Source organism: Moschus berezovskii, chromosome 10 (assembly GCF_049115385.1).
Source record: "Moschus berezovskii isolate FMDL1 chromosome 10, NW_MosBer_1.0, whole genome shotgun sequence".
NCBI classification, from domain to species: domain Eukaryota; kingdom Metazoa; phylum Chordata; class Mammalia; order Artiodactyla; family Moschidae; genus Moschus; species Moschus berezovskii.
Genome location: NC_142469.1, coordinates 48,550,170 through 48,563,633, shown reverse-complemented (window position 1 = coordinate 48,563,633; position 13,464 = coordinate 48,550,170). Strand labels below are relative to the sequence as shown.

General features: G+C 50.3%; 1 protein-coding gene across 2 annotated transcripts in view; it reads right to left on the bottom strand.

Moving 5' to 3' along the window:
* Positions 1-12,189, bottom strand: part of BEND3 (BEN domain containing 3) — a 30,473-nt gene extending 18,284 nt beyond the window's left edge. Inside the window, exons 1-2 of one of the 2 annotated variants that reach the window (XM_055433489.2) lie at positions 11,777-12,189; positions 2,141-2,253 (exon numbers count right to left, since the gene is read on the bottom strand). In XM_055433489.2, the coding sequence (XP_055289464.2) occupies positions 2,141-2,253; positions 11,777-12,189 (526 nt within the window). The remainder of the gene's footprint in view (positions 1-2,140; positions 2,254-11,776) is intronic. The other variant, XM_055433491.2, reaches the window with a different exon arrangement.
* Between the last annotated feature and the right edge of the window lie 1,275 nt (positions 12,190-13,464).

The window sequence follows — 13,464 nt, the reverse complement described above, 5'->3', positions numbered from 1 at the left end:
CCTCCTGTGGACCTGCTGGGAGTTCTTCTCCAAGACTTTATGTGGGCAGAATGCATCTTAAAGCATCAACTGAGAGGCACTTACGGAACGAAAGGATCTGAGAAACTCAAGGCTTACAAAAGATCTCAGTTTGGATGATCTGTTAGTCCCTGCCTTAAACATCTAACCACAATATGAAAAGGCTGACAAAGCAGGCTTTGTCATAGCAGGCTGTGGAGCCTGTGAACCTGAGCTGAGGTCCTAAGATCCCAGGTGGTCCAAAAAGACCTATGCTGTCCATGAGGGTAGCTACTAGTCATGTATGGCTCCAAAGGACTCGAAATGTGGCCAGTCCAAACGGAGCTGTGGTGTAAGATACATGCTGGATTTCAAAGACTCAGCAGGGCAAAAAGAATGTAAAATACCTCATTAATAATTTTTATACTGATTACATGTTCAAATGATAATATCTCAGATTTACTGGGCTAAGTATTAAAATTAATTTCACCTTTTTAAAAATGGCACTGAGAATAGTGCCATACATCACAGCACTATGTGAGTGCCACTAGAAAGTTTAAAATCGCACATGTGGCTTTCACTACTGTTATTGGATGATGCTGGTCTAGCCCTTTCTTCAGAAGCAAGAGGAGAGAGGCACTATGGGTTCTTAAAGCTCCTGAGCGCCATACAATCTGGTCCAAACCACTCTATTTATTGATGAGGGAATGAGATTGGAGGGGTTGGCGGTACCTCCTTTGTATGGGCTGCAGGGTCTGGTGGACAATCAGGGGCTGGTTTCCCTGCCCCAGCCGAAGTGGAATGGACATCATGGTTAAAAGCAACATTACACTTTTGAGAGTCCCCAGATGACATAACAGCATGCGCACAAATAGGATAAAGTATAAATGAGGTAGTAATGTTGGAAAAGAATATACATGACAGCCTTTACCGATGACATTGAGGAGTTGTGGTTCTTAGCACTGGTGAAGCTGCCTGCAAGTACTGGATGCCCATTCCAGTTACCGGTCAGAGGGCAGCAGGCGTAACTTCACGAAATTGGTATAAGGAAGAGGGATGCCATCTACAAAGTTCAGTAAACCATTCACCAAGCAGCTGTGGCATGGTGTGTGGTCCCGTTTTAGACAGGTCAATGGAGGGACAACCAGAGGATGACCTGTGCACAGGCTAGCAACTTCAAAGGTCACTAATAATAGCAATGTACAATGCATGGCACTATTCTCAGTCATCACAATTAGTTCATGACAGGAACAAGTTTTTTCATCTCTGTGTTACTAATTTTCAATGGAATGAATAAGAAATGTTAAGATTTATTTGAAACTGAAATTACACTGAAATTAATTACTACTTACTAAACTATCTACTATCTGAAAAAAACATGCAGGGGAGATTGACAGTAAGTAAGTTAGTCAACTTCAAGGGGTCAAGAACTATTTTACCAGAGCTAAATTTTTATTAAAGACAATCTCCACTGTATTCCAGGGAAATAAACCTTAAGTCTGGGTGTCTCTGAGGGGAGAGTTCCAAGTAGGTAGCAGGGCATCAGTACTCTTTTCAGACAGCAAGGTTGGCCAATGCTGGGCAGAAACTCAGGCCTGACTGGTAAGGGGCTTCTCAAGGAGATGAGAACGAGCCTCCCCGCCCCAACCTTGACCAAGATTGGGCTGCCACCTGCCCCTGGAGACCCTACCGCACCACCACAGAACCAGTGTCCTCAAGTGAGAAACAGCCGAACAGCGGAGGAGGGAAGAATGCAGGGCTGCTGGACAGGGCACGGTGTACAAACCAATTACATTCTGGAAAGGAAAGGTAGGAAAGGGAAAAGGTGGCACGAGGTTTATGTGGGGGTGGTGCATGGTGAAAATCCACAAACCCTCTCCAGCTAAGCAGAAAGCATGAAAAGGACAAGTGACTCCTAGAGGAAAAGAAAACAGGAGTTGATGAGAAAACCTGGCAGAGAAGCCCAGGCACTGAGCAAAGATGGTCTGCCTATCTGACACTCCACTGCAGAAGAGCGGCGTGCATGGGGGTCCCCACAAGAGTGCGACTTGGTGAGGAGCACCGTGTGACACCACCAGATCAGCACCTGAATCCTGAGCCCCCCAGTTCCCGAGGCAGAAGGTGATGAAGGAAGGGCACACACCTGAGCCACCCGCGGGTGGGAGGAGAGCCGGAGGGGGCTGCGCAGCCTCACGGGCGAGGTGGGAGGCGGCGGTGGCGGCTTCCTGGGCACTCAGGGCGCTCAGAGTGCATCTGCTTTGGAAAACATTTCCGCGTTCATTTATAGACCAGCGACAGATGCTAGATTAGTACAGAAGTCACCCAGAATGCAGTGTGGTGGGCCCCTTTTCTCCCAGACAGTGAAGAAGCCATGCTCATTGAGAAGCTGGGCAATGTCCCATCTGCAAGGCCTGGAAAACTAAGTGCCTCTGGCTGGTGTGGTGGGGAGTGAGGTGAGGGTCCCCACTCACATCCCTGGCCTGCAAACTTGGGGCCCGGTGCTGCCCAGCCACTTCATGTGGCCTCCATCTCACCCTGAGCGATTTCAATCCCAATTTTACCCATAAAAAATACTGAGGGCATACACCTTCAGTATGTACCAATTTTATTTGTCAGTCATACTTCAATGAAGCTGGAAAATTATTTTTATGTCATTCTGATTACAGAAATAAAGAATTTGACTACTGGAAGGGGAAGCAGGTACTTGATCAGTGTCATGTGGCTAATAGGTGGTAGAATTAGGATTCAAACCAAATCTGTGTACATCTCCAGTCAGCCACCATGAGAGGGAACAACAGAATTTGCATTATTCTGTTAAGGCTCTTCTGATGAACACCGAGGGCAGTTTCCAGCCTTGGATCTCTCTGACCACTAGCAGCTGGAAATCTTTCACCTCCATGTCACTACCAGGAAGACAAGGCTGCTCTGTGCTTATACAGACTCCACAATCCGGAAGTATCTACAAGAGGATGGGATGTGTGGGTCGCTTCCGGGCATCCCGAGCTGACGTACAGACAGTGCATCAGCACCACCCCATCCCTCCACTTCCTGGTCACCTGCCAGATGAAGGTCACAAGGCTGTGCATCCTGGGCGGACACTAAACAGCCGCATGCCAAGCATGCCGCAGAAATTCCTTTCGCTTACACAACTATAGGTTCTGTATGAGCTGCCAACTACTGCAGCATCCCCCACCGGGCTGCTAGGATTACAATCTCCTTTGCCTGCAGGTCTTTGGAGCATTTTTTTTTTTAACCATTCTCTCCTTCTCAAAATCCTCTTATCCCTTCACCACGAATCTCAAAATGTGAGACAGTCTAACCATGCATCCCCGTGTCCCTGAAAATCAGCTTCTCCTCTAGGGGTGCCGGTTCCATGCTCCTGACCAAGCCCAGGGGAACATTCAATAGAGCGAAAGGGGCGTGTGTTGTGGAGATCAGTAGGGCTTGCTGCTGCCTCTAGTTAAAACGCATAGGCCCTAAGACACGGATGACCTCTCGGAGAGTAACTCTCAAACAGGACTAATCTCCAGTGAAGTGAAGTCGCTCAGTCGTGTCCGACTCTTTGAAACCCCATGGACTGTAGCCCACCACGCTCCTCCATCCATGGAATTTTCCAAGCAAGAGTACTGGAGTGGGTTGCCATTTCCTTCTCCAGGGAATCTAATTATTCATAAATTCCACAAAAAGCTGCAAAAAAAAATGGAAAGGACAACAAACTCAATATGACCTGGATTGAGACCACCTTTGATCACTATTGTTATTTCCAATATACAAAGTTAGAAAGTCAACTGCTAGACATTTTTCCCAACACGTCTTCTAAACCTCTACTGACAGGAAGAACTGAGCAATAAATTATGTGTAAAGATTCAAAATCAATTGTTCATCACAGTGCCACAGAGTCAATAACAACATACTTCAAAAGTTCACTGGGGATATCTCTACAATGTAATCAAAAAATGCCATAAAGCAGACAGAAGAAAACATTCCAAAATGTTAATTACCTCCGATTAGGATGATTATGGAAAATTTTCTTCTTCAGTTTCCTCTACTTTCCAAACATTCTACAGTGAGCATGCAATTCTTTGAAACTGAGACACTTTTTAAATAAAAAAATAAGTTTTGCAATTTCACTGCCTAGCCATGTCATATTCTAAGTTATACCCATAACAGCAACAAGCTAAGAATATAAAATCAAATCCATTCAAGCACTGAAATTACTGATGCTCTAAGAAACAATAACTGACGAACCAGTGCAGACCTTTCATTTTGTAACTGTCCCTGAATTACTGACTCTGAAAGTGTAAACACTCCTCAGTATGGAGTACAGGGGAGATCAGAAAAAAGCCTCCGCTCAAAGCCCAGGTGTGGACAAGAAGGTGAAAAGATCGGCTTTGAACACTAAGGAAATGTCGTTTCCTGGTGGGTATGTTATAGGCTTCATCAGTTTATTGCACGGTATGTGGGAGTGTTTTTTGAAATAAGCCAAATCCCTTCATCGGATGTGGAAAAAAAACCCCCAAGCCTGGACCAAGTACTCCGGATCAGGGACCCAAGCTGAGCGCTGAAGTCAGGGCATTTAGAGAGTCTGTGGTTGTCCAGGGAAGCACCTTAGCAATTCTCCAGCTAGGCTTGCTGGGTTCCTGTTTTCTGGATGACGGCTGGCCCCTTTGGGGTTCTCTCAGGTCTGTGCCTGAATATCTTGAGAGACTTCTTACCCACACTTGGAGCCCTCCTTCTCTGACTTCTCAAAACCAGACTAAACTGGGCAAGTCAGGGGCCTGCTCCAGGGGCCGTGGCTCCAGAGTGAAGCAGCAGGATGCAGAGCAGAGAGGGGAGGGGAGGTCTGGGGAGCTGAGGAGTGGCTAGGAAACAGAAAAAGCAAAGAGTGCCGAGGTCACCAGCTCAAAATGTGTAATAAGGAGTCATGCGAGAATCCGCCAGAGAGGTGGGGCGGTGGGGTGTCTTCATTAGGAGTTGGATGCAAAACCACAGCAAAGCGAGCAGGGGGCACCTGGCGTGGAGGTCCCTTGGCAAACGCTCTGCCCACACAGGATCACTGGGCTCTTGGGTTCTTGCCTAAGCGCCCCACAGGTTTCCAAAGGAAAACGTCCTCCAGAGCTGCCCCCAGGGGCTGGGAGTCACCTGAGGTGCCTCAGTTGAGAGAATCGAGCCCAGGTTAATCAGAGGCGCTGGAGGCTTGTGGCCGCCCGAGTCACACAGGACAAGTGCCAGGCCCAGAAATGGGAAGTACTTGGGCTTCCTGAAACCTCGACGTGCAAATCCCAGCCAGCTGACTCAGAACTCTGCTCCACCACCTCAGAAATGTCCACAGGACTTAGGACTTGCCTCCCAGCTGTGCACCCTCAGGGCGCCCTGGAGCAAGTCCTCCTGACCTCCATTCCTGTTTCTGGAAGCCAAGTGAGGCGAATTTGCACTCCCTGAGGGCCTCCTTGCGGAGAAGGCAATGGCAAGCCACTCCAGTACTCTTGCCTAGAAAATCCCATGGATGGAGGAGCCTGGTCGGCTGCAGTCCGTGGGGTCACTAAGGGTCGGACACGACTGAGCGACTTCACTTTCACTTTCCACTTTCACACATTGGAGAAGGAAATGGCAACCCACTCCAGTGTTCTTGCCTGGAGAATCCCAGGGACAGGGGAGCCTGGTGGGCTTCCGTCTATGGGGTCACACAGAGTCGGACACGACTGAAGTAGACTTAGCAGCAGCAGCAGCAGCAGCAGAGGGCCTCCTTGAGAACCTGAGCTCCAGAATGGGAGGGATAAGACCCTGAGACTTTGGGGACAGTGGCTGTGCAGACCTGCCAAATACAAAGGGTAAAGCAGGGAGAGCAGGCCCAGACCATTTCAACGGTGTTATCAACAAAATACATGCCAGGATTTAAACAGTTTATACATCGGGCTTCCCCGGTGGCTTAGAGGGTAAAGAATCTGCCTACAATGTGGGAGACTTGAGTCGATCCCTGAATCAGGAAGATCCCCTAGAGGAGAGCATGGCAACCCACTCCAGTATTCTTGCCTGGAGAAGTCCATTGACAGAGGAGCCTGGCAGGCTACAGTCAATGAGGTCACAAAGAGTCGGACACGACTGAGAGTCTAAGCATAGCACCTGCTGTTAACGGAAAGCCACATGATGATCTGACTTTGTAAAACCTCCCCATTGCAGGTCATACTGATTTTTAAAAACTAAAACACAGAAAAGGAGGACAGGGGTGGGATGGGGTGGAGGTTCAAGACAGAGGGGACATATATACATCTGTGTCTGATTCACACTGATGAATGGCAGAAATTAACACAATACTGTAAAGCAATTATTGTCCAATCAAATTTTTGTTTTAAAAAAAGGAAGACAGCAGCTAACATTCATGTAGCACTGGCTCCAAGGTCTAAGTTTTACACGTTCACCTGTGCAGTCCTAGTAAAAATCCTCTTACTTCACAGACAGAGAAGGGGGAGGCAGCAGACTGTGCCTCCGTTGGAGTGCTCCAGAGAGCAAGCTGAGGGAAAGAGGTGGGGTGGACTCATGCTGGCTTTCCAGTAAGAGCTGGGACTAAAAGGGGCTCAACCATCCCTGCTTGGCTTTCTCCCTTCCTTACTGAGCACACATCTGTGGGCTGGGCTCAGATGCAGAAGCAAGTCATCAGGCCAAATGGGCCTTTGGATTACCAAGTACACCTGATGTAGAAGAAAATGGAACTCCTTACTAAACTTCAGGGGCAGACAGACCTGGATTCTATCTAACCCTGGCTTCACCTATGTTTAGCTTCTACCGCTGGGCAAGAGGCTTACCCAGCCAAGCCCTGGTGCTTTCTTCTGTAAAAGGAACTGCACACCACTACCTTATCTCCTAGACTCTGTGAAAACTACCAAGAAGAAAGTGCCTGGCACACAGCACTCAGTAAGTATTACTTAGTATAAAGTCTTTTTTTTTTTCCTTAAAGATATGTTAAGCGCATCTTAATAGTGAATATTTTTAAAAAATAAAATAAAATGGTTTAAAACTTTACGAAAGTTTTGTAATGTTTCTTTCAAGTAAAAGAAAAAAGAAACATTACACTGGAAAGGAAGAAATCAAAATGCTCTCCCTAAGGACAGGAAGAATGTTCCCATGCCACCCACCCTTGCTGGGCTCAATCTCCGGGTCTGCAGGGATGGCTGGGAGCCTCGGTGCTCTCAGAACCCGGCCCTTTAGGCAGTGGCATCCTGCCCATGGGACTTGCAGGACATGTTTGTAATTTGTCTTTATTTTTAGACACATCTGCAAATGCAGTTTGAAAAATACCAGTCTTCAGAAAACCAGGGCAATTTTACCCCCGAGTTTTTCTAAAGCTGTAATTGTCGCTTCCCTCCTTACTCTGTCGGAGCACAGCCTCATCTTTCGGCGCACAGCGAAGGGCAACCTCACAGCCTGCGATGTGGCGTCTCACCCTTCAGACACTGCGTTTTCTAAATGTGACGTCTTTCTCAGCTAAGCGCTCCTGCTTATTAAGCCCTCCCTGGCCTCACAAAGGACTGGCTACATCCTTCAGCATCAGTGGGAGGGGGTGTCAGACTCCGCTTTTAACTTTAACCTTGGCGTCCAGAAACTGGGGTCAAGGAGAAAAGGAAGGCCAGAATATCCCAGCAGCCACCCACGTGACGGATTGGACAATGGTGACTAACTTTCCTAGGAGATATAAGCAGTTTCCTCTATACTTCCCACTTTTACAAATGTGTCGTCTTGTGACCACATGAGCTAATTACTAAACCCAGACATCCCCAGCCTCCCTCCTTCAGTTTACTAGCTCCATGATCAAACCAACAGCCCCTTGCAAACAAGAACAGGCCAACTGAGCAATCAGTGCCTTTATAGATACTGATGCAATGCTGTTTCACTGGCCATAGATAACCGAAAATCAGATGAGAAGAGAGGAGAGGTGGCGGTTAGCAGAGAACAAAAACCTTGTAAGGGCTGATTTTAAAAACAGTCAGTTTTCCAATCTATGGGTTCCTAATCTGAGGATACAGAGGACTTGCTGCAAGAGACTTTGAACATCTGGAGATTTGGAATCTGAAAGGGTCCCTGTATCCAATTCCACACAAATACTGAGAGATGGCTGTACATGTGTTTCAGGTGGAATTAAAAATGGAGGAAGAGGGAAATGGAACTGCCATATGACCCAGCAATCCCACTGCTGGACATACAAGCCAATGAAACCAGAGTTGAAAGAGACACGTTTACCCCAATGTTCACTGCAGCACTGTTTACAATACCTAGGATATGGAAACAACCTAGATGTCCATTGGCAGACAAATGGATAAGACAGCTGTGGTACATATACACAATGGAATATTACTCGGCAATTAAAAAGAATGCATTTGAAATCAGTTCTAATGAGGTGGATAAAACTGGAGTCTATTATACAGAGTGAAGTGAGTCAAAAAGAAAAACACCAATACAGTATACTAACGCATATATATGGAATTTAGAAAGATGGTAACGATGACTTTATATGTGAGACAGCAAAAGAGACACAGATGTAAAGAACAGACTTTTGGACTCTGTGGGAGAAGGCGAGGGTGGGATGATTTGAGAATAGTATTGAAACATGTATATTACCATACGTGAAATAGATCACCAGTCCAGGTTCCACGCATGAGACAGGGCACTCAGGGCCGGTGCACTGGGACAACCGAGGGATGGAATGGGGAGGGTGGTGGGAGTGGGGTTCAGGATGGGGGCACATGCACACCTATGGCTGATTCATGTCAATGTATGGCAGACCACTACAATAATTATCCTCCAATTAAAATAATAAAAAAATATATAAGCTGAATAAATGAAAAAAAAAAAATGGAGGAAGAGTATGTTACCAGGTGAGCTGCTGAGAAAATTCAGCTGTAAACAACAGTGTGTGGGACTTCCCTGGCAGTCCAGAGGTTAAGACTCCATGCTTCCAATGCAGGGGGTACAGGTTTGGTCCCTGGTCAGGGAACTAAGATCTTATAAGGTGCAGCCAAAAAATAAATAAATAATTTAAAAAGAGAGAAACAATAGTTTGTAAAATGTCTGATCGTTCAGTGACTAATATACAAGGCATTAACACCAGTCCAAGTGAAATTGCACCACTCCTGTTTGACACATTGAAGGCCTGATGCCAGGGTGGAGAGCCCTTAGTTAGGCATGTGCGGGTCATGTGTGGCAGCTCATTCCAGAAACCACCACAAGAGCCTGGACTGAAATAATAATGCTGGAAGAGATACTGGAACATCAGAAGGGGAAGAGCCACTGTTCAATCTGCCGAGGAAAGAAACAGCAAGGTAATGCTCACAAAGTACATAAGATATCCTTCTGTGTGTGTGTGTCTGTGACTTTACATTTTATTTTTTTTAATTATTACCATACAGTAAAATTTACTCTCTGGTTGCGGGGGGGGGGCGGAGAGAGCATACAGTTCTATGAAAGGTAACACAGATATACACATCCCTGTAGCCACCATCAAGAAGTTACAGAAAAGTTCCACCATCCCAAAAGCTGATTCTACAAATAATTCCCCCAAACTTGCTTTAGCCAACAATAGGCACAATGAATAACAGGGGAGGAACCATAATTTGTCATCAAAATTAAGTGCCAGGAAAAACAAACACATCACACTCCAACCTCCCATACACTGAATTTTTTTTGCTGGTTGACTAGCAGCCTTCATGTGTCTCTATAAAATCTGAGGTATTTACAAGCCACATCCCTCTATTTTTTCACCGTGCAATCAATACAATTCATAAAAGCATGTTATTTCTCGTTGCTTCAGGGCTTTTCAGACAAGTGGCTGGTGGGACATTCCTGCAGGAAGTTAAAATTTCACCTAATCAAACCACTGTTAGGGTAGATTCCAGTTCTTTTCTTCCTCATTATTAGACATTCTCCTCTTCTTTTGCTCACGTAAGGGATGCTTATGAACTCAGAAGTTTGCAAGTGGGTAAAGTAAATGCGTCTAAGCGGTACCTTTAACAGACTACTGGGATGCTGACCAGCCTGTCTACTAGGTCCTAAGTGGTCTTGCTTTTAGAGGTTACTAATGCTTTACGTGTGATGGGAGATGGGAATGAGACAAAACTTTGTTAAATCCCTGCAACAAGGAGATGGCCTCTATGGCAATATCCACGTTCAGTTGTGGATTTGTTATGTGATAGATATTTTAAAGGCTCTGGTTTTTCCATAAATTTATTTCAAGGACCATGCACATGCCAGCCAGCCCACTAATACGAACAGGATACACTGGTCCTCTTTCTCCTGGAATCCAAGAGGTTCTCCATATCCATTTAGCAAAAATTTACCGAGCACCTACTAAGTTATCAGATCCTGGGGTAGTGGCTGGGGATGTAAAACTGTTAAGATATAAAATCTCACGCAACCTCAGTACTGAGGGAAGGGACATGAAACTGGAAACTAAGGATGGATGGTTTAAAACGGGGGTGGGGGAGGAAAGAAAAACCAAGGGGGGTGGGATTGGGAGTGTGCATAACAACAACAACAAAAACCCCTCCTCGGTCTCCGTCCTTCTGGGACAACAGGAGCCAGCCCCAGCCCGAGAATTCACTTCCTTGCCTCAGTTTCCCACAGCCTCCGCTTTCGGGCACTCCACGTGTTGCCCTGTGGCACTGGGAACAGTCAATAAGTTACAAAAGTTACGTTAAGAAGGTGAACTTGAACGTTTCCGATGCTGAAGCGCACAGCCCTCTTCCGCACATCCTCTCCCAGTTGGCATTTGAGTGTAAAGTTCTTCCAGACAGGCCACCTGAGCACTCAAATTCCTTTACCTCTGCAAAAACACCTTGGGAAAAAACGTTTCGGCACGCCAGGCCCCGACGGGCACTGCAGCACAACCCACGGGCGCGGCGTGCACCTAGTCTGCGTGGGAATCCCGTTTACAAGACAGAGGGAGGGGGCGGTCACGAGGGGCGGCGGGCGCCAGGGCTCCGGTTCCGCGGCCGGCCGGGAAGGCCTCGCGCCAGCCGGGCGCACGCCCAGGGCGCCGGGCCCGCCTCCAGCTCCCGGGCAGCGGGAACCGCGAACCGCGCCGTGGACGGCCCGGGAGGGGGCGCCGCGCCCCCTGGCGGCGGGGCCCGGCCCTGTCCGCTGCCGGCCGCCGGCCGTCGCCGCCGCGGGCCTGCCTCGCTCCATTTGCTGACTCCGGAGGCAGCGTCCCTCCGAGCGGCGGCTTCTCGGGCCTCCCGCTCCCGGCTCCGTATCTTCCTCCAGTCCCCGCCCCCTACCCCTGCTCTGACACCCCCCTTCTGCACGCCGAGCCCGTTCCCAGCCGCAGCCCGGCGGAGCGCGGACGCCGAGTCCGCCGCTGGCTTCGCAGAGCCTTCCGGCGGCCCCGGCCGCTCCATCGCGGCGCCCGGCGGGGGTGCGGGGCCGCCGGCGCGCGGCGCGAGTGGGGCGGCGGCGGCGCGGATTGTTCCACCGCGCGCTCCCCCCCGCCCCCGCGCGGCGCGCGTGCTCCCCGGAACGCCATGGAGCCGCCGCGTTCCGAGCGGGCACAAAGGGGCGCGCGGCACAATGGGCGCGGCGAGCCCGTGGGCGCCCGGCGCCCGCTCCGCAGACTCGGCCCCGCGCGGGGGTGGGCGCCCCTCCCGGCGAGCGCTCTCCGGGCAGCCCCCCTACGCGTCCCCTCCCCTGCTCCCGCCCCCCCACTCCGGCATGGATGTTGCAGCCGCTCGCCCGTCCGTCTGCTCCAGAGCCGCCGCCACCGCGCGGCCGGCTTGAACCGCCCCGCACTTACCTGGGACGCGAGTTCTGTACTTTGCAGAGCGGGCCCGCGCCGAGTTGGGGCGCCACGTGGGGGGCAGGGGGAGCGCGGGGCCGGGGAGTGCGGGCCGCGCGCGGAGGGCCAGGCCGGGGCGGCCCGCGGAGTTGCTGGGGGCGGCGGGCGGGCGCCGTGTATTTTCCCCTCTCTTTGTGTGTGTCCGTGCGCTGCGCTCTCGCGTGACGTGACGGGACTCCGTGTGTCATTTCCGCACAAGGACACAGGAGCCCCCGCTGCAGTGGAACCACAACCCCTCCGCCCCCACCCCCGGCCCGCCCCTCCCCCTCAGCGGGGCACACGCGGGACCGGCGGCGGCGCTCGGGCGTGAGCGGCCGCGGCGGGGAGCTGGGGCGCGCACTCCGGGGGCCCGGGCGGCCCGGCGCGCTCATCCGGTGCCGCGCCGCTCCACGTGGGCCCGCGCCCGCTGCCCGGGGCGGGGGGCGGCGGCCGCGCACCCACGGCGCGCCGGGCCGGCGCTGGCCAACAGTGTACCCTGCACATCGTGTGTTCTTGCCCCGCGACTCATTTCTCGAAAACGTGGTTTCTCAGACCCGAGGAGTTTGACCTGAAAAGCCTCTTTTTCTACTTTTTTTTTCCCCTCCGCGGATCGGCGACTGTGCGGGGCGCCTCCCCCCGCGCCCGTGCCTCTCCCGCATTTTTTGGGATCTCGGCCGTGGCCCTGCCTCCCCCGGGGGAGTGTTCCCTCATCGGATGGGCACAAAGACTTCGGGGCGGGGGGACCCGGGTGGCCCCCGCGGAGCCTGCATGGAGTCTGCGGGCCGCGGGAGACTGACCCCGGCGCTGGGAAACACTGGCTCTGGCCACTCCCCCAGTAGGGTGGCCGCCCTCTCTTGTAAGCCTAAGAGCTAAAATCTGCCTTCTACTTGTAACCCGAAGTTTTGAGGTTTGAGGCTGCGGAGCCTGAGATTCATAAGTGCGCGGGCTCACAGACCCACATGCCACAGACAAACCCACGGGATAGCTGCGCCGAGCGCTTAAAATAGAAAAACACGAGTCACCAACTCAATAAAGGCTCATTCTTTCTACTCCTGACTCCCGGACTGGAGATTCCAAGTTGATAAATAACGAAACCTACCCCTCGGGTATTTTCTCAAGTCTCAGTGACTTAAAGGGGTGTGGTGTGTGAGGGTCAGGGAAGCCCAACCCAACAGTTAAGCCACGTTTATATTTAAGGCAAACAATGAGAATGTAAATTTTTAAAAAATCCTTTAATTTGCGGGTCGAAGAAAGTATAAAAAGAAAAATGCAAATGATCCCATCTGCTGCTCACAGCTGACTGGCTGCAAGGGAGGACCATGTGGCCCGGCCCTGCGCGGTCAGTGAATTGGTAGAATAGATTTTAAAAGAAGGCATATGCTGGCTCCTTGCTGCCCGGGCGTGGGGAGGGTTTGAATTAACGTATAGTTTTGCATTACGTATCCTCTTCCAGACCGTTCCAACTGGGAATTTAGGAATTATGCAAGTTCTTCCCCTTTGGGTTTGAAATCTATAGGCAAGAGGTTATCTAAGACCTTTGAGGTTCTACGTGGAACATTCTCGAACTGATTTTGAAAAGTCAGTACTAATTGCTATGCAAAATTAGCAAACAGCGGGGAGAACCTAGCCCTGCGTCCAGGGGTGTTTTATAAAAGAATCCATACGTG